Source organism: Pteropus medius, unplaced genomic scaffold (assembly GCF_902729225.1).
Source record: "Pteropus medius unplaced genomic scaffold, Ma_sr-lr_union100, whole genome shotgun sequence".
Lineage (NCBI taxonomy): Eukaryota > Metazoa > Chordata > Mammalia > Chiroptera > Pteropodidae > Pteropus > Pteropus medius.
This window is the reverse complement of record NW_024342471.1, coordinates 8,348,643-8,370,212: the sequence shown is the minus strand read 5'-3', so window position 1 is coordinate 8,370,212 and position 21,570 is coordinate 8,348,643. Positions and strand designations below refer to the sequence as shown.

At 39.7% G+C, this 21,570-nt stretch overlaps 1 protein-coding gene across 11 annotated transcripts in view; it reads left to right on the top strand.

Annotated features, from left to right (window-relative positions):
* NCOA6 (nuclear receptor coactivator 6) overlaps positions 1–21,570 on the top strand; it is an 89,969-nt gene that overhangs the window by 55,499 nt on the left and 12,900 nt on the right. For 6 of the 11 annotated variants that reach the window (XR_005653043.1, XM_039864120.1, XM_039864121.1 and 3 more), the window contains 7 exons: positions 1,677–1,805; positions 2,497–3,354; positions 5,395–5,541; positions 7,959–9,075; positions 11,579–11,700; positions 14,781–17,771; positions 20,663–20,731. Coding sequence is in view for 10 of the 11 variants with exons in the window: in XM_039864120.1 (XP_039720054.1) it covers positions 1,677–1,805; positions 2,497–3,354; positions 5,395–5,541; positions 7,959–9,075; positions 11,579–11,700; positions 14,781–17,771; positions 20,663–20,731 (5,433 nt within the window). In the remaining variant the exon portion in view is untranslated. The remainder of the gene's footprint in view (positions 1–1,676; positions 1,806–2,496; positions 3,355–5,394; positions 5,542–7,958; positions 9,076–11,578; positions 11,701–14,780; positions 17,772–20,662; positions 20,732–21,570) is intronic. The other 5 variants (XM_039864128.1, XM_039864126.1, XM_039864125.1 and 2 more) reach the window with 5 other exon arrangements.

The following is a 21,570-nucleotide window of genomic DNA, read 5'->3' as shown; positions in this document are numbered from 1 at the left end:
TGATATTACACAGATCATGTTCTCTGACTTAGACTGCAATTAAGTCAGTGACCAAAAAAAATCCCCTAAAATATTTCATATTCTTAGAGATTAAAAAATATATTCTAAATACTCAGTGATTTTTTAAAAAACCAATTATGATGGACAGAAAATATTTAGAATAGAATAATGAGACTAGCACATATAAAAATTTGTGAGATGTGGCCAATACAACATTTGGAAAAAACTTTAAGCCCTTAGATACTTTTATTAGAAAAGAACATCAAGTGAAAATTAATAAGCCAAGTGTCTGACTTAAGAATTAAGAGAAAAGACTTAAAAGACTCAAGGGAAAAAGAAAAGCAGATTAATAATTTAGGAGGAAGAAAATGATAAAGATTAAGAGCAGAGATAAGTCTGAATTTAAAAGCCAATAGAATGGAGCAGGAAAATCAAAAGATGTTTCTTTGAACAGACAACTAAAATGGATGAAGCTGATAAGACAAGAGAAAAAGAGAGGCACAGGCAATGTAAAGAATTAAAAAAAGTATTTATTTTAGAAGATTGTATTTTATAGTATGAATTATATAGCTCAGTTTTTAAAAATGGAAAAAAGGTATCCCATGAATAATTTTATGCTAATAAATTTTAAAGCATTGGCAAATTAACAGTTTTCTTGAAAATATAATTTAAAACTGACTTAGAAAACTTGAAAAATGCAATAATTAATTTAATTGAAATAATTAAAAATCTGTCTCCCTATGAATAAATTAGCATAACCCACAGGCCCAGATGGTTCTACAGGTTAGTTTTATCAAGTATTAAGAGCAGATACACATATTCTTCCAGGGCATAGAAAGAGGAAAAGATTCTTTCTAACTTATTTTGAAGTTACTTTAAGCTTGATACCAAAATTAAAGGGGGATAGAAAGAAGATAATTTAGGCTGTTTTCACTTACGAACATAGATGCTAAAATTCTAAAAAGTCTAACAGTATCAGAAATTAGAACGATTTGGAGCAAGAGGAGTTCTCAAACTGCTAGTTGGAGTGTAAATTTATATAACTACTTTAGGGAGCAGTTTACCAATATCTAGTAAAGTTGAAGATGCTTATACTTTAAAACCCAGCAATTCTAATTATGTAGTCTAAAGACAGTCTCACATGTCCACAAGAACACATGACATTGCAAAATTTTAAGAATGAAAAGTTAGGGCAGAGTGGGGGCAGGAGGACCTACTATTCATCAACAGGAGAATGGATGTATGGATGTCATAAAATGGAGCACTTATTTAACAGTCAAGATGGATTAATCTCCAAAAATAATGTTAAGTGAAAAAGAAAATTAAAGAAGAATACAGGTAGTATGGTGCCACTTATATAAAGGTTAAAAGTGTACAGAAAACTCAATGTAGCTTACCTACATATGAAGAAAAGATAAATAAAACATGGATGGAACTGTTATAACCCCAATTATAAGATAAGAGAGAGGGAACGGAATGAGATTGGGAAGGAGTAGGAGGCCTCTGGTGTATATACATATGTATCTGAAGGAGGTAAGGCAAAATGCTTAGATATATACAAGGTAGAGGATAGTATAGAATTTTTCCATACTTTTTTGTATTCTTGAATATTTAATTAAAAACAAACATTATGCCAGTACAAAAACTCTATTCTAGGGATTTTTTTTTTTCTTTAGGATTAATAAGAATGAACAGCCCTGCCACTGTTATGATACCCCCGGGTGGAAACATGTCATCTTCCATGATGGCACCAGGCCCCAATTCAGAGTTGCAGCCCAGGACTCCTCGCCCCGCTTCCCAGTCAGGTAACGACCTCCACTCTTTTAGGATCAGATAGGCTAGGGCTCGCTACACAGATCATTACAAAATTCAGCTGTCTCTGATGCAGTTCCTAACTGCTCAACTTAAATGCTATGTCCTTTACAAAATCTGCCCTAAATTCAAGTTGTCATTTCCTTCTCAGAATTTCTCATTATTCTCTTATCAGTTATACCCCAGCATCCCTAAAAGTGAATTCTTTGGTCTACTTAGTCCTGTAAGATACACCATGACAGAAAATTCTAAACAGTGAATTAAATTTGGTAAATGCATCATACTTTACCTTGGAGATTCAGAATGAACACATTAGAGACACAAAGTCTTATAGGGAAGAAACATGTCTAAGATTGTTAGGTCTAGTATTTCCCAAACCTAATTGACTATGTTTTTTTTTGTTTTCTTACAACACTAATGAACACAGTTCCTCAGAATATGCTTTGAAAATACCACTCTCCATATTCTGAGTTTGCCTCTTATATCCACTTTTGAATCATAAGCTCTTTTTAGATACAATTTACCTATCATCTTGGTACACTTTGCATATAGAAGATGCTGCCATACATTTCATTGAATGGTACTAGCAGATTTTACTCTATATTTGCAGATTTGCGAAGACTACTGCTCTAGGATATAGGGTGTAATAAGTTAATTATTGCCTTGTTGACTGTCTTTAAACAGATGCAATGGATCCACTCCTCTCTGGGCTCCATATACAGCAGCAAAGTCATCCCTCAGGATCTTTAGCTACCCCACACCATCCAATGCAGCCTGTCCCTGTGAACAGACAAATGAACCCAGCTAATTTCCCCCAGCTGCAGCAGCATCAACAACAACAGCAGCAGCAACAGCAACAGCAACAACAGTTGCAGGCAAGACCCCCACAGCAACATCAACAGCAACAGCCCCAGGGAATTCGACCCCAGTTTACTGCCCCAACTCAGGTGCCTGTTCCTCCAGGCTGGAACCAGCTGCCTTCTGGAGCCCTTCAGCCTCCTCCAGCCCAGGGTTCTCTGGGCACAATGACTGCAAATCAAGGGTGGAAGAAGGCTCCTTTGCCTGGCTCAATGCAACAGCAACTCCAGGCAAGACCATCCTTAGCCACGGTACAGACACCTTCCCACCCTCCCCCTCCATATCCCTTTGGCAGCCAGCAAGCCTCACAAGCCCATACAAACTTTCCTCAGATGAGCAACCCAGGCCAGTTCACAGCTCCTCAGATGAAGAGCTTGCAGGGAGGGCCCTCCAGGGTTCCAACCCCCCTGCAGCAGCCCCACCTCACCAACAAGTCTCCTGCCTCCTCACCCTCCTCCTTCCAGCAGGGATCCCCTGCATCCTCCCCAACGGTTAACCAAACTCAGCAGCAGATGGGACCAAGGCCACCTCAAAATAACCCACTTCCCCAGGGATTTCAGCAGCCCGTCAGCTCTCCGGGTCGGAATCCTATGGTTCAACAGGGAAACGGGCCACCTAACTTCATGGTGATGCAGCAGCAACCACCAAACCAGGGGCCACAGAGTTTACATCCAGGCCTAGGAGGTGAGGAACACTGAAGCTATTTGTGTTGGTAACTTTACTGGAGATAGATCTTAATAGAACTTCAATTTTTAGAGTTAATGGAGGGAGTGAAATAAGGGTGTAATTATTTGGTTTTGTGGATATATAGCGGTGATGTTTGATATAAATTAGTTAACTTGATATATTACTAACTTGCTACATTATACAGTATCTTACTGGTTACATTTAAACTAGCCCTCTGGATAAAGATGCAGGTAATATTGAATATAGAGATGCTCATTTTGTTTTTCAAATTACTTTTGCTTGATCTTGTACTAGTAAACTAGAATGTCCAGAAGAAACATGCATTTTATTAACAATTTAAACTACTCAGCTGTTGAACCAATTAAGATTATGCAATAGAGCAAAAATGAAAAGATAAGTACAGGGTCTTATTGGGGAAAAGGCCCTTCTAGTTTTCAATTTTGATAATCCTAATAAGTAAAACAGCATGATATTTGTTAAATTTGATTAAAGTATTAAAGGGGAATTAGTTCAGAAATTATTGACTTTTATAGTTTATAATGCCAATGCCTGCTCCTTAGAGAGGGAATTCCACCAGTTATACCTAAAGGAGATTTATTTATTTATTTTGTAAGGTGCCTCTTGTATGAAGAAAAAGCAATGGAGCTTAATGTGTGAGAGGTAAAACGATTACAGTAAAACTTATCCATCTCCATGTTTATTATTTATTCTTATTAATCATTGATCTAGTGCACATGAATGTGCTCGGAGCTTTTCAGTAAGGTATAGAGAGTGTCAGTAATGCTGTCATATGATAAACATACCCCCCACCAAAAGACACCCATTGCCTACCCAGAAAAAACTCTTGCATCTTTAGTGCAACATAGCAAAGGCATGTTCCCATGGTTTCTGGTGAAATTAAGTTGCTCATCAGTCTTTTCACTCTCTTATAATTAATTTTACTGACGTGCAGGCTCTAATATTTGAAACCTAAGAAGTTTTTAGAAAATGCAAGAATGTTTTAGCTCCAAACTTCACTGTTCTGGGCATCTAGTCCTGGATCAGTGGAAGCTGGGTAGTCCCTCTTACAAATGTGATTACTGATTTGATTACAAATGGAAGCATGCAAATGGGGACGTGTCGCTGCTAAAGACAAAGGACAAATGCTTATTTGTCTATGAAGTGTTTTTCAGGACATCGAAAATTTGGCCCTTAAAAAAAATAAATGGACTAATACAAAAAAATTTAAGTGAGCTTTAGGTCTTGATGCTTTCATAGAGCAGATGATGTGCTCACCTAGGTGATCTGGCCACATCTCAGGGCCTGTTATAAACAATGAGTCGGTTCTGAAATTAAACCTTCCTCTAAAAGGAAGTAATACTTCAGTGAGATTTCATTAGAGCATGGTTTTTGGTACCATAGCTCTCAGAATTGCAGCAAACCTTATGAGGGGAAGGCAAAATGATAAATTTTGTATAGCCTCACTTTGAAACTCCTATGAATTGTTTTTAATCTTGTCTCTTCTAAGGAGACAAGCACAGTATTGGGGAGAAATTTTCTGCAAAGGAGATTGTCAGTCATTTCCCTCAATGGAGGAAAAAAACACCTACCTATACTTAATATCAGGACCCAGCCTTTTGTTTTATGGTATTTCTTATCAATTAGTTTGAATTTGAGATAATTTAATATATTCCATTGGTATCTGTGTTAAAGTATGTAAAGTTTTGGGGTCCGCTCTATTACAGAGAAAAGTGAACTCTAAACCTTGCTGTGACGTGGCCTCAGATCACATTTAGGGAGCAGATTGCCATCTTTTCCTTGGCATGTTCTAAGTGTAAATTTTTTAGTATTTCTTTTTCATTTTGACAATGCTCATGTAAGAGATTGTGTTGATTTTTTTAACCATCTTTCCCAACCTTATTATTAAAGATCCTACCAGTGTGACAGAGAGCTAAGCCAGTGGAGACTTCATGCAGCTCATCTTTCCTTATTCATTCCACATCTAAGCAAGAGTATAAATTTGCTAGGTAACTGCCTTACTCATTGTTTTCTATTAAGGAATGCCTAAACGCCTCCCACCTGGCTTCTCAGCAGGACAGGCCAATCCGAACTTTATGCAAGGTCAGGTGCCTTCGACCACAACAACCACCCCTGGGAATACGGGAGCTCCTCAGCTGCAAGCAAATCAAAATATCCAGCATGCAGGTTTGTTTTTTATGATTTATTCAGCAAGCATTTAATGAATATTGTACAGTAGATAATAAGATAAGCAACAAGGATTAACATAAATTGTGGTCCCACCCCTTAATTTCAAACCCATAAATATGAATTATTCTTTCAAGGCAACAACTGATATATCAAAAATAAGTAAAATGTCTCAGGAACTTAAAAATATCTAACGAAAGGAGACGAAACTTGAGCAGGGGTCAGCAATTTTTTTTTTCTGAAAAGAACCAGATGGTAAATATTTTAGCTTTGCAACTACTTAACTCTGTGATCGGTAGTGCAACGTCGCAGAGATAGTACATAAATGAATAAGCATGGAAGTATTGCAAACACTGTTTATTTACAAACTGCCAGTGGGCCTGATTTGGCCCATGGACCATAGTTTGCCTACCGACCACAGTTAGTAAACGGACAAAAGGTGTTTGTGGCACAGGAAACTATAGGAAAGGCATAGAAGCACATGGCATTTTGGACAACTGCAACTTTAAAAATTTCTGTATAGTACATGTTAGCTTTGTTTATGCTGAGTGTCCGAATTCTTACTTACACTGTGGTGTTTGAAGTCCAGACTTCATTCAATACAGATTGAATGCCAATAGTGTATTGTATGTAAGAAGAAATTTTGGAGGAGAGGTAGGGCAGAGCAAAATGACTAAAAAGTATTTTACAAGAAATATTGTATAAGCCCAGACTTCATGTTTGTGATTGCTTAGGTACCATATAACTACTACTCTTACCCTTTCTCATTCAGGCAGTTTAGGACTGAGGTAGCCCAAATATTTTCTGAACTCCCGTCCCCACTTGGAATTAATTTAGTTATACGGTTCCAGCTTTAATAACAATTCACTAAGGAATGAGAAAAGTCTAAAATTATTTTTTTAAAAAAATAGTTCAAACTACCTCTTAAACGGTAAGAGAAAGGTAGGGCAAATCGCTTGACTTTTCCTATCTGCTGGTGCAAAACTGCATTTCTGAGCTATGTGAATTTGTTTTAAAACAGTGATAAGATCATTCGTAATTTGTCCACCCGAGCACAACTGTCTTATATTGTTATATGGTGTCTTCCACATGCACATGTTGTTTTGATTTCCCCATTTATCCCATCTAAGATATCACTACTCTTGCCTATCATTTTTTGTTCTCTCACCCTACTTGATTTCTCTTGTTAGCCTTTACTTCTTCGTGTAAAAATACTTGCCTGTTTGTTATTGTCTCTTGCCAACTAGATTCCAGGGAGTGAAGGATTTCGTCTATCTTGTTTATTGATATTACTTCAGCACCAAAAGTACCTGTACACATAGGTACTCATAAATAATTGTTGATGGAATGAATATACATTGGCGTATTCAGTGTACATAGTATATACTGTGGTCATGGAATTCAAGTTAAGAGATTATAAGACTGGTTTAGAAAATCTTCCTTGAGTTTCAGGAAAACTCTGGGTAGTGTGAACAAGGGTCAGTTTGTCCCCTGCCTCCCTGGCTGGAGCATGGACTGGCCTCATAATTTTGTTGTAGCTGCTACTTTCTAGTTCCCATTTAAAAGTGAAAAATAAAACGGAGATAAAATAAGCTAGAAAGTTATTCAGTAAAAAGGGAGAGATAATGCAAGTAGCTAGTTATAGGAAAATCCCAAAGACCCAAAATAAGTAAATACTACAGCAAGCCAGGCAGTGTCCTTTGTCTAAATTAGAAATAACTGAGAAGAATGGAACATGTCCCATGGAGTCCACCAGTGACTGCCACAGAGGAGGGTTACTGAAGCTTTAACATCCCTTGGTAACTGTCTTCTGTTTGCAGCTTCTGGCTGATCTGTTAGTTGACTCCTACCAGAGGCTCAGCTTTCAGATCAGGATTAAATAATTTTTACCACACTAGGTTAGAGGAGACCCATCCTTAGGAAATATTAGCTATTCTTTTCTTTAAAGTGCAGCATCCTGATATCACACATATAACCTTTGAGAGTCATTATTAGTTTTCCAAGAAGCATTTTTAAATGTCTTCTCAGCATTATTGAGATTTTCCTAACAGGATACATCACATTCTTTATTTCCTTGGCTCATCTAAAGCAGAGCTTATTTCACTCGCCTACAGTGCTTTATTTAATCCAAAAGAAAGTAAACTTTATTGGTCTTTGAAATGTTAAGTTACCAAACAGGAGTAAAGAAACAGGTTTTCCTTCTGTATTGTATAGTTGAGAATGTAACAATCATCCCACAGTCAGATCTCCATACTTTAGAAAACCCACAGCAAGTAAGTCAAGCACAGCATATTTGTTTATGTTGGTCATCCGGATATATGGATGATGGGTGTTTTTCTAATTAAGGTAATTTGAGTATCTTAATATCAACAAGATGATGGTATTTATTTCTGAAACCGTGCTTTTTTTTTTTTAAGGTGGTCAAGGAGCTGGTCCTCCTCAAAACCAGATGCAGGTGTCCCACGGGCCACCAAATATGATGCAGACCAGCCTCATGGGAATTCATGGCAACATGAACAGCCAGCAGGCTGGTAGTTCTGGGGTTCCTCAGGTGAACCTGGGCAACATGCAAGGCCAGCCCCAGCAGGGCCCACCATCTCAGCTGATGAGCATGCACCAGCAGATCGTGCCCTCCCAGGGCCAGATGGTCCAGCAACAAGGAAGCTTGAACCCTCAGAACCCTATGATCCTTTCAAGGGCCCCGCTTATGCCACAGGGCCAGATGATGGTGAACCCTCAGAGCCAAAATCTTGGACCCTCGCCCCAAAGGATGACCCCACCCAAGCAGATGCTTCCCCAGCAGGGCCCACAAATGATGGCACCACATAACCAGATGATGGGGCCTCAGGGGCAAGTTTTGCTCCAACAGAACCCAATGATAGAGCAGATCATGACCAATCAGATGCAGGGGAATAAGCAACAGTTTAATACTCAGAACCAATCCAATGTCATGCCGGGACCAGCACAGATAATGAGGGGACCAACTCCAAACATGCAAGGAAACATGGTGCAGTTTACGGGACAGATGTCAGGACAGATGCTGCCCCAGCAAGGACCTGTGAACAATAGTCCTTCTCAGGTTATGGGGATTCAGGGGCAGGTCTTGCGGCCACCAGGGCCCAGCCCACACATGTCCCAGCAGCATGGTGATCCTGCTACTACAGCAAATAATGATGTCAGCTTGTCTCAAATGATGCCTGATGTTAGCATGCAACAAACCAACATGGTCCCTCCCCACGTACAGGCCATGCAGGGAAACAGTGCCTCGGGAAACCACTTCTCAGGCCATGGGATGCCTTTCAATGCACCTTTCAGTGGAGCATCTAATGGAAATCAGATGTCCTGTGGTCAGAATCCAGGCTTCCCAGTCAATAAGGATGTCACGCTAACAAGCCCATTGTTGGTCAACTTATTGCAGAGTGACATCTCTGCAGGCCATTTTGGGGTAAACAATAAGCAAAATAATGCCAACGCAAATAAACCGAAGAAGAAGAAACCTCCTCGGAAGAAGAAAAATAGTCAGCAAGATCTAAAGTAGGTTATGCTAAGTTTTGCCTCAAATCTTATTTATTTCTATATGGATAGCTTTTTTTGATGGAAAATTTTAAACGTATATAAAATTAGAGTATAATGAAGTCCTGTTTCAACAGTTGTCAACTCAAAGCCTGTCTTGCCTTCATTTGTATTTTCCCCGTTACCCTCTTGATTTTTTTTTTTTTAAAACAAATTCACTTTAAATATTTCAGTATGTGCCTCTGAAAGATAAGGACAATTTTAAGACCACACAGTACCATTAGCACACCTAGAAAAACCATTACTTCTTCATATTCAGTTATCCAGACCATGTTCAAATTTCCCTGATTATCTCAAATTACTGTTTTTTAAAAATAATTTGTTCAAGTAAGAATCCAAACAAGACTCATAAATTACAATTGACTGATAATACGTCTCTAATCTCAGGGAAGTTGTGGCACTCAGAGCCTGAAAAGTTACACTACAACTTCTCAAAGTATTTAAGGCTTATCATGGCTGTTGGGGAACCGGAGATGCCAAATATGTTTTAGAAATGAAAACTGCTTATGGAGACTCCCTGCTGTTTCTTAAATAGAAATGTTTTTTTGTACAGGTGCCTTTCCTTTAAAGGCTCTTTATCATCCCCAGAAGCTTAAAGCCTCACACTAAGATGATTGTACCTTATAAATCAGTTACCTTTTTGGTAAAGGTTCTTCAGGTGAGTTCTTATGCAAGATCACAGCAGGAAGAGCAATTAATATATTTCATTTTCTGAAGCTGAATGTTAAGATAAATCATGTTTTTGGCTTTGATAAAACGTTTCCAGAAAAAAATATTGGTCTAACTGGATTTTCTGCCTTTAATTATATAACTGGAATTCAGAGATATTTATTAACAGGGAATAAGATGACTAATGAATGAAAAATAGGTTAGTTGAAATAAATTGCTAGAACTATAGAAAAGAGTAGGGGAACTTTAGTTAACAAGCTTAAATGTTCAAAGTAAGACCAACCACCTTTCTCTCAGCCACCTCACAATATTTCTGTGGTTGTACTCTACTGTTATTGTATCATACTCATTTGCTGCTTCTAAAGTCAAAAATTTTATATTAACTGCCTATATTTTCCTGAATTGAGACTTAATAAGCCCTTTAATTATCTAATTTTTCCAATGGCTCTTTTTAAGTTGTATTCTTTACCGCTATCAACCTGTGAGAATAACATTTTTTGTGGTGCAATTTATTCTTCTCAGTAGTGTAGGAGTAAAACTGCAAGTTTATTCAGTTGCTATTAGTATGCATATTTACTGTCTTCATCAGCCTGGAAGAAGGTTGCTTACTTGTTGTGGCTACAGACTGTGAAAAGGGCCTTATACAGCATTGCTCCTAGGAAAGGGAGACAGTAGGTGTAATAAGAAGAGCACCTACTCCCAGCTCTTCTGCTGTCTCACTGGAACTTTTGACTTGTCTCTTATACCTCTCTGGACCTTTGTTTTCTCATCCATAACATGGGATGGTTGGACCAGATACCTGAGTTTTTTTAGCAGTACAATTCTTTGAAAGTAAAGAATACTGTAGAATCCTTGCCTATAATTTAAAGTGAGAAGCGATATAAGAAACAAATTGATACAGACATCTGGGTCTGCTAAGGACCTGCTTCAGGTTCTAAATTTCCATGTGGTGGGGGCTTTTAGAATGAATTAAAGGTGAGACTTCTGAAACTACACAGAATACAATGAGATAAAATATGTCTAAAAGTGGGTGGCCAAGATCAAGGCAAAGGGAACCTAAAGGTAGGAAAGAAAGGTGCATCTTAGGAGTAAGATTACAAACAAAATGAGGGATGTGAACATTCTGGTTCTTTGAGAATGTGGGTATTAATAGATAACATTTTATTCATTTCTTCCCCACTAAAAATTCTAAGCTACACCCAGGTAAAAACAAAAGCATCCCAAAGCCAATGGGGATGTCTGCAAATAACTCACTCTGCAGCAAAATTAATTAGCTTAATTCTGGTATTCTCCATCTTTCTTTTTTCTTACTACCATTTTTGCCAGCCAACCTACGACTTCTTGCCAGGTGTTATGAGTTGATGGAGCCACCACTGTAATAGTCACAAAAAAACAATATGGACTTTGTGTTTGAATTTGATAGCTACACCAGAAGTAGTGTAGTTTCACGGGAACAGTACTTTATAATATTAATAGCCCAAACTATAATCAAATCTTAAAACATCTAAAAGATGGATGATTATGTGAAAGTTATTATATCAGGAATTTATAGAAAGCACTCTGAGTAAATAGCCATGCTATTAGATTAAGTAGATTTTTAAATTTAATAAAATTGCCAGATTATGTTTATGTCAAATATTGAATATTTTATCAGACTAGAGGGAGGTAAATAATAGTAAGGACGATAATGCAAACAGATTTTAGTTCTTCAGAAATAGGGTAGGGGTTAAGCTAGTTTCATATAATTTTATATAAGTTGAACAGCTTACTCTCAAATGTGTAATTTATTTTTTAGCGCCCCAGATACTCGCCCACCTGGTCTGGAGGAGGCCGATCAGCAGCCATTGCCTGGTGAACAAGGAATTAACTTGGACAGCTCGGGCCCTAAACTTCCAGAATTTTCAAACCGACCACCAGGTGATAAAATGTTAAAGATTATATACTTGTCATCATTTATACAGCATTACAAGGTTTCTCTTCAAGTAAACAGTAGTATATTATTTTGTTTCCTAACTACAGGAAACACTAAGGCCAGCTTAGTGATTTAATGTGTCTAGTATTTGGAAACTTTGCCTTGATAGTAAGTAAAAATTTCAGATATAACTTCCGAAGATGTATATATTCTGCTCAAATTAGTCTTTGTCATTTTAAGTCCTAAGATCAGAATGAAATGTCAATTACCTCTTTATTCTTGTCAGTATCAAGGTTCTAGTTGGCATCAAAGTGGAATAAGGTTAAATGGAAAGGTGTTTTCACTCTAATCCTGCTTGCCTATCTTTCCTGCAGCCTTTCCTACTGGGGCTTTCTCAGAGCAAGAGAACTACCAGGTTTTAAAATAAGATTTTTTTAAATAAGAGTTTTATTATGAATCTTTAAACATAAAAAATATGTGAAAGAGTAATAAAAGAGACATTTGTATACCTACCACCTAACTTAATAATAAATAGGACCAATATTGTTGAAGCCCCCTGGGTTGTACCCCTCTCTGATTATAAAATAATATTACTCTCTAAATGTTAAAAATTATCTTGAAAAGGAAGAAGCTCCCCAAATTCATTCATTCCAACCTAGGTATTATAGAACCAAGGCCAGCTGCCACAATATCTTTATACCTAGTTACTCTTGGCCTGAACAGTGATTTGTAGCCTTACTCCCCTGAGATACTGTTGAAGACACAGAAGCCTGTCACATTTAGGCCACTCTCCCTTGTGTGAACAAAGGATTATGCTTTGTTTCTTTCACCTTTTTGGCGTATAAGTGAGAGTGGTGTTATTTTAGGGCTAAACTTTAATCTACTCTTAATTTATGTATTTTAAAAATGAATCCAAAAACAAAAAAGTAAGCCCATCATGATGTTAGTAGTTTGTGTTATTTATTACAAATTGTTTGGGCACATCACACTTCCCATCAGTGAGTAGCAGCAACATGGCTGAGGTTGGGAGGTCACTAGTCTTTGGCGGATATGTCTGGAAGGCATTATGAACAGGAAGGTATTCTTCTCCTAGACACATCTGAATTCTCTTATGAATCCTTTGGGTCCTTACACACTTTATTGCTTCCTTTCTACAGTTTGCAAACAGGGAGCCTACAGGCTGAATTTGGCCTACAATGTGTTTGAATTGTCATACAGTATCCTAAACCAAAGGAAAACCTGAATTTAAATGCCTTTAGACAGAGCATTTGCTCTGTGGTTGGACTCTGTCCACAGGATTACTACTTTCTTATACCAGCCCACTTCTTCACTACCAGCCTGGCGCCTAAAGGCATATGAGTTTGCATCTCCTTTTATTGATAAATTTTGTTTTGGGTTATGTTACTTGCACAGTGTGTGTCCTGGCATTCCTTCTCCACCATTCTGTCACAGCAACCCCAATCTGTCCTATCATTAGTGCCCTTTGGACTGCTGCCTCCAGCTTCTGCAACTTTATAGCAGCCCTGCCCTTAACTGCTAATTTTGAGAGGCTGCTATATTGCCTATGCTGCTTTCTTTGGTATTTACTGTACTGTCTGGTGGCCTGATTTTAAAAATAAAGGCATTTGTGTCATAGCCCTTACATCCAGGGGCTTCTACAGAAATTACAATTTTCTTTACATGGGAACCCGAGTTAAACCTCTGGAAATGCCATATGTTATTGCCTTTATAAATGTAAAGAAATTACTTGGGCTCAAACAAAAAAGAATTTTTATAAAATCTTCAAAACTGGATTCTACACATTGCGTTCTTTGATGCCATGGAAATCTTTGGCCAGAAGACATTAATTCACTCTTGAGCACAGGGTCTGACCCTATGGATCAGCAGCATTTGGTAGCTGCTCTGTGAAAATCTTGAGCCAGCATTTCTTCCAACTGCCAAGAGCCAACTGTTCTGATTCCTGCACCTTCTTAAAACTTCCTTAATGTATTTTCATGCAACAATGGAATAAATCTAATTCGTGCTAAAAATGTATCCCAGCTAACCACTGAACCAACTTAATTCTTGGTTATTGATCTTTTCATCCTTTCTGCTGATTGTGTAAGGTTTTGATTCTAAATGCCAAGTAAAATCTTCACAAAAGAATATTTGAGATGTTGCCTTCTGCAAATTTATAAGGCATTGTCCCTCAGAGTTCTTTTCTCGAAATTATTCCTTTTTCCTGAGGGCTATGCTTCTGGCTTACTTATTCTCTAATTGTGGATTGATAGAAAATATTGCTCCAAACAGTTTTACATGTAAGAAAGTAAACGAAAATTAATATCCATTAAAAAAAACTTCAGTTCCCTCATTTTATTTTCAGTGTGTATATCAGCTTCGATTAGCTCCTGCTGTTTGTTAAACTGATTTATGTCGGAATTCAGTTGAGTTTCCCCAAAGGATTGGGCCTGAGTGATGCAGCATGGTATGTGGAGCCAGTGGATTGGAATAATTTTAAATCCCCTTTTCTTAAGGAATTGAATAGTAGAATTTTATATTTTACTTCTATTGAAAAAATAAAAAGGCTGTCTTCGATGTTGGCGTTTTCAACAAAATCAAGTCTTAAAAAAATTAATCTGTGCTATCAGAAAAAGTGAATCCTAAATGCTTTACTTCATTCACAAGTACAGTGAGATATTTATGCCTGCATGAGACCCAGTGCTGAGTGGTCAGCTCCTTACTTTGCTGTTGATGGAGTGTTTCTTGTTTTATCTGAATGTGTGTCTGGTATAGACTTGGCCACTTGCAGTGCATAGCACAGAATATCTGTGTATCAGAGTCTTACTACAGTAATGCCTCATTCAGACCCTGAAGACTGAGGAGCTCCAGGTTCATGATGCTTTGCTTTTTGCTTCCTTAAGCAGTGTGCCCTTTGCTTATGTCAAATATTAAGGGCTGCCCCTGCCCCGCTGGGAGCGGGCGTGCCTGAGCTGTTTGTACACAGTCTGTGCCACCTAAATGAGTATTGCTTGGCTATACTCTAAAGGTAGCAAAGCTTTTCTTGCAAAAAAAATCTAACTTCCCTGATTTTGGGGACTTGTTTTAGGTTATCCTTCTCAACCAGTTGAACAGAGGCCACTTCAGCAGATGCCTCCTCAGCTCATGCAGCATGTGGCACCCCCACCACAACCACCACAGCAGCAGCCACAGCCACAACTGCCACCGCCACAGCAGCAGCAGCCACCACCTCCCAGTCAGCCACAGTCTCAGCAGCAGCAACAGCAGCAGCAGCAGCAACAAATGATGATGATGCTCATGATGCAGCAGGACCCCAAATCAGTTAGGCTTCCAGTCTCCCAAAATGTCCATCCTCCAAGAGGTCCCCTGAACCCAGATTCCCAGAGAATGCCCATGCAACAGAGTGGCAGTATGCCTGTCATGGTCAGTTTACAAGGACCTGCCTCTGTGCCACCATCACCTGATAAACAAAGAATGCCAATGCCTGTGAATACTCCTTTGGGAAGCAATTCAAGGAAAATAGTGTACCAGGAAAACCCACAGAATCCTTCCAGCTCACCATTGGGAGAGATGTCCTCACTCCCTGAAGCAAGTAGCAGTGAAGTACCATCCATCACAGGAGGCCCAAATAACATGCCTTCACATTTAGTAGTTTCCCAGAATCAGTTAATGATGACGGGGCCCAAACCTGGACCATCACCCCTTTCAGCAACTCAAGGTGCAGCTCCCCAGCAACCCCCTATAAATTCCCTGCCCAGCTCTCATGGCCACCACTTTCCCAATGTGGCTGCTCCAACCCAAACATCAAGGCCTAAAACGCCAAACAGAGCCAGTCCCAGACCCTATTATCCTCAGACACCCAACAACCGCCCTCCCAGCACAGAACCTTCAGAAATTAGTCTATCACCAGAAAGACTCAATGCCTCCATAGCAGGACTCTTTCCCCCACAGATTAATATTCCTTTACCTCCTAGGCCAAATTTAAACAGGGGCTTTGATCAGCAGGGCCTAAATCCAACAACTTTGAAGGCCATCGGGCAAGCACCTTCAAATCTTACCATGAATAATCCTTCCAATTTTGCTGCTCCACAAACTCACAAATTAGATTCTGTGGTGGTGAATTCTGGAAAGCAGTCTAATTCTGGAGCAACAAAACGGGCAAGTCCAAGCAACAGTCGCAGGTCTAGTCCTGGGTCCAGCAGGAAAACTACTCCAAGTCCTGGGAGGCAAAATTCAAAAGCCCCTAAACTTAATCTGGCCTCTCAAACAAATGCAGCCCTGTTGCAGAACGTGGAGTTGCCAAGAAATGTGTTGGTCAGTCCCACTCCTTTGGCTAATCCCCCTGTACCCGGGAGCTTTCCTAACAACAGCGGGCTGAATCCTCAGAATCCTGCCATGCCCGTGGCCACCGTGGGGGGCATTCTTGAAGATAACAAGGAGAGCTTGAATGTGCCTCAGGACAGTGATTGCCAGAATTCCCAGGGTAGGAAGGAGCAGGTAAACGTTGAGCTAAAAGCAGTACCTGCCCAAGAAGTTAAAATGGTTGTCTCAGAAGATCAATCTAAAAAGGATGGGCAATCTTCGGATCCTAACAAACTTCCCAGTGTCGAAGAGAACAAAAATTTGGTGTCTCCTGCTATGAGGGAAGCACCAACATCGTTAAGTCAACTTCTTGATAACTCTGGAGCTCCTAATGTGACCATTAAACCCCCTGGGCTTACAGATGTGGAGGTAACACCTCCAGTAGTTTCTGGGGAGGACCTGAAAAAAGCATCTGTCATTCCCACACTGCAGGATCCGTCTTCTTCTAAAGAACCCTCTAATTCCCTAAATTTACCTCACAGTAATGAGCCTTGTTCAACCCTTATACATCCAGAATTGAGTGAGGTCAGTTCTAATGTTGCACCAAGCATCCCTCCAGTAATCTCAAGACCTGTCAGCTCTTCCTCCATTTCCACTCCCTTGCCCCCAAATCAGATAACTGTTTTCGTAACTTCCAATCCCATCACAACTTCAGCTAACACATCAGCAGCTCTGCCAACTCACCTGCAATCTGCATTAATGTCAACAGTTGTCACAATGCCCAATGTGGGTAATAAGGTTATGGTTTCTGAGGGACAGTCAGCTGCTCAGTCTAATGCCCGGCCTCAGTTCATTACACCTGTCTTTATCAATTCATCATCAATAATACAGGTTATGAAAGGATCGCAGCCAAGCACAATTCCTGCAGCCCCACTGACAACCAACTCTGGCTTGATGCCTCCTTCTGTTGCAGTCGTTGGCCCTTTACACATACCTCAGAACATAAAATTTTCTTCTGCTCCTGTACCGCCTAATGTCCCTTCTAGTAGTCCCACTCCCAACATACAGACAGGTCGACCCTTGGTCCTTAACTCACGAGCCACCCCTGTTCAGCTTCCTTCCCCACCTTGTACAACTTCTCCAGTTATCCCTCCTCACCCCCCCGTCCAGCAAGTGAAAGAAGTAAATTCAGATGAGGCTAGTCCTCAGGTGAGCACCTCAGCAGATCAGAGCACTCTGCCCTCTTCACAGTCAACTACTATGGTTTCTCCTCTTTTGACCAATAGTCCAGGCTCCTCTGTCAACCGGCGAAGCCCAGTTTCATCTAGTAAGGGCAAAGGAAAAGTGGACAAAATCGGCCAGATTTTGCTGACCAAGGCATGTAAGAAAGTTACAGGCTCTCTTGAGAAAGGGGAAGAGCAATATGGTGCAGATGGAGAGACTGAAGGCCACGGGCTAGAGACCACAGCTCCAGGGCTCGTGGGAACAGAGCAGTTACCCACAGAGCTGGACAATAAAACCCCAACACCCCCAGCACCCACTCTGCTAAAATTGACTTCTAGCCCTGTAGGCTCAGGCTCCGCCTCAGCAGGACCCAACTTACCTGGCAGTACTCTCCCCACCAGTGTACGCTCAATTGTAACCACCCTGGTACCCTCTGAGCTCATCTCCGCGGCACCAACCACTAAAAATCATGTTGGCATAGCATCTGATCCACTTGCGGGTGGCCTAGTGGAGGAAAAGGTGGGATCCCATCCAGAGCTTCTACCCAGCATAGGTATGTACTTGGGCCTGGCATCATCTCCTCCTGTCTGTTTTTTGATGACTTATCCCACAAGAGAAAGCATGACTCCTTTTCTACTTGGAGGAAGAAAAATGGGCTAAATGTCAATAGTGATGTTCCACTTATTGGAAGTACATTGGGAAATACACTTTTTAAAATCTCCTGTTAGGTTTACATTGAATGACATGGTCCTGAAAAATGATATCCCTTTCATTTACGTAGTTTTTCATTTTACAAGGAAGCCTTTTTACATACCTTATCTTCTGTCATCTTTATACCAAACCATGTTAGGTAGCCCTAACTTCATTCTGTGGGTGAGTAGATTGAAGCTTGGAGAAGTTCAGTATTCGTTCAGATTGTATTCTGTGAACGTCCAGTCGACATTGTCCCTTAAATGTGAACAGCAGCTTCTGTGGGTTCTCCTTACCACGATAGAGACTTGGCTCTCAGCAGTTTCAGAGCAGGCTTCTCATAGCTTCTTCCTCACTGTACCCTATCCCAGGGACTATTGCCGCCTGACTGGCTTCTCCAAAGGAGAGCTTTCCAGAAAATCAGGTTTCATGATAATAGACAGGGGAGGAGCAAAGTGATTGAGAGACAAATAGGCTTGGGCTGGTATCACAGCACCAGCATTTACTTGCTATGTGGGATTAGCCAAGTTACTTGGCCACTCCAAAATTTGGTTTCCTCCTTTGTAATATGGGGATAATAATAGTTGTAAAAATTCAATGAGATAATGTGTGTAACATACTTAGCACAAGACTGGAACGTGGTGATCATTTGATAAAAAGTAAAAAAATTATTACCAGTTTTTTTAATGCAATCTTTTTGTAAATTAGCCCATTTCATGTACGCATATCTAGTTCAGCTTATTTCCTATGTACTGTTAAGGTGGCCTAATGATGGACACATAGGTATCCTTACACCTCCCCTCCATTCATTCCTTCACATTCTTTCTCCCTTCCCCCCACCCCACACGTTCTTCTTTCCATGAGGCTTAAGTGGTGCAGAAACTCTTACTTCCCTAGAGTAGATCAGTCATACACTACCAAAGCTAGGAAGTACCTTTACTGTGTCCTAGACCAGCTAATAGTACCTATCTTGTTTATGCAACTAAAATGCTTCAAGTCCTACCTGAGTAGTAAGCACCCAGCAAGAGGAAGGCAGAAAGAACACAGGCTTCAGGATAAGATCCGAGTTCAAATTCTAGCTCCACTGATTACCAATTGCTTTTGGATACATTCCTTAACCTCTTGTAAGCCATGTACTTAACCTGTAAATTGGAGATTGTAATTCCTACCTCCCAGAATTTATGCAGAAAATTCAGTGAAAGAGCTTAGCACAAAGTGGCCAGCATACTGCCTCACACAGAGCTCTGGAAAGGTTAATTCCCCTTCCTTCTGCCTCTTCATTTGATGCTAGAGATACAGGGAGGATTTCACTGCCCTTGCAGGAGACAGAGCCTTCACAGGGCTGGGTGCTTAGATTTCTTGTTCTAGTTCTATTGATGTAGGTGAGCCGTAAGAAATAAAAAGCAACCTGGTATGACTTAATTAAATATATTCTCTGCTATTAAATGTTTCCATTCTATTTCCTTTCAGGAAACTTTTCCCTCAGGTACCAAGAGAATAATGATGGAGTGATTAGAAAATATTTTTATCTGGATCATATATAATTCTAGAGAAATAAGTGAGCCTTGGGGACATGAATCAGCAGTTGGAAAAAAATCTCAATGTTAGCTAAGATTGTTTCCATTCTTTTTCAAGGGGCTTCTGTGCTTTAACCTGAAACTGTGAAACCAATACTGGAGTTAAAAGTGGGAGTCAAGGTGTAGTTTTAAGCCTTATCAGATAAGCATCCGAAATAAATTCTTAACACAAATGCATTATTGACTTCTTACTAAGTAGGGAGAGAGGTCTATAAAATTCACAATTTCCATGAGAGGGTTAAACTTATTGTTGTAGAATTTAGGATGTTAGACTAAAGCGTCAGAATGAGAGGACATACTCTTGAATGACTGGCATATCTATGCCCTTAATCTTTATGATCCAAGAAGTTTCCATTTTAGAGTATATTGTATATTCTGTTCCATTCGTCTTCAAGGGCCTAAGTCCTCTCCTTCAAAGATTATATTTCTCTCTTTAATTTCCCTTCAGATTTCTCAACCTAGAATTGATCTCCTATACTTTGGACTCCTGTAGCACTTTATGAATGTCCTTCATATAACATCACAGTGCAGTCCAGCATACCACATGTGTGTATCTTATTTTCAATACTAGATTGAGTTCCCAATGGGCAGGAAAGATGTAATTTGATCTGTAAGGATGCTCAGCACAGTGCCTTACCCTTATTAAGTTTTTAGTACCTGTTAGAAAAGTAAATGACATATCAAATTGATTTGTTCAGTATGAATTGAATACCTGCTTTATGCTCATCATTCTTGCCAGGTGCTGTAGAAAAACACAAAATAAATTATGATTGATTTCAAGTCTCAATCTGGGTAGTCTTTAGAGGGATGAGACAGAATTTGTTAAATGGTAAGATGAATGATGTAATTGTTTCTCTGAAGTGGTTCAGGTTGCCTACTAAGGTATGGTTTTGGGTTTTTTAGAGACTGGACAAAACTTGACCCCAAGAAGCAAAAATTATGAGCTGTTCTCATGGTCACCTCCTTCCTTGAGCTTTGTACACACCAGAAGGAAAAACAAATACCTTTACTGGTAGTCTTTATTACTGAGTGTTATAGTAGTTAATTTTTTAAGTAAATTTTGAAATATACCCTTAGAGGGCAGTATATTTCAGCAGTTACTTAGCCCTTGATTCAGTCAGTGCTTTCTGTTTTGTTTAGAAAATAAAAGGCCTGTATTTTTTTTTTCTTGCCTTAGCCCCTTCACAGAGTTTAGTTCCAAAGGAAACTCCAGCTACAGCACTGCAGGGGTCTGTTACCAGACCAGGTAAGGCACACTTTGGAGAAACTCTAGGAATGGAATGGGTTACATGTGAAGGAACCGTGGCTATACTCAGTGAGCTGAGAAATGGCTGAAACTTTCTTATCTGTTTGCTTCAGAGCAGATTTTGGTTGAGTGGCAGAGCTTGTGCGGTACTATTTAAGGTTATTTTCCTCCTGACCAGCTTGCTTCCTTATGCATTCCTGGTGTCAGCCAGGGAACTCAAGAAGGGCATCTTAGTGCCCATTGTCTGTCTGCCATACAGCCATGGATGACTTCCATTGGAAAGTTTGCCCTATTCCATAACCCTGGAACCTATAGCTGGCAGCTGACTGACTGGCATATGGTAACTCACTGGGGTAGCAAGTGTTACTGCACTAAGATAGTAGTTGTATTATTATGATAGGAGTAGAGGCTTGTTCCGAGAACCTCTGCTACAGTGAGGTAGCCATTCCTCCAAGGAGATAAGAGTCATTTCAGCCATCTCTGGATGGCATTAAGTTTCTTCCCATGACCAAGATATTGTAAATAGCACTAGGGGTGGTGTTTCTGGAAGGTGGAGTCCATAGTAATCTGACAAATAACTGCTGTGGCATGCTGGGTCTCAGCTCTGAACACATGAGGATTGATCTTGATGGCAATAACAGCACTGCCTTCGTAAATGAGACTGCCGAAGCAGATAAATGTCATAGATTTGTTACAGTTTAGTCTTGCCTGGGTCATTGTCACTATAGGTCATTGGAGGGGTACAAAAAAATGAAGTATGACTGCTTTCCACAAGGATGTTAGAGTCTCATTTACAGTACAGTTTACACACTTGACAAAAATTTTCAGCAAAAAACAAC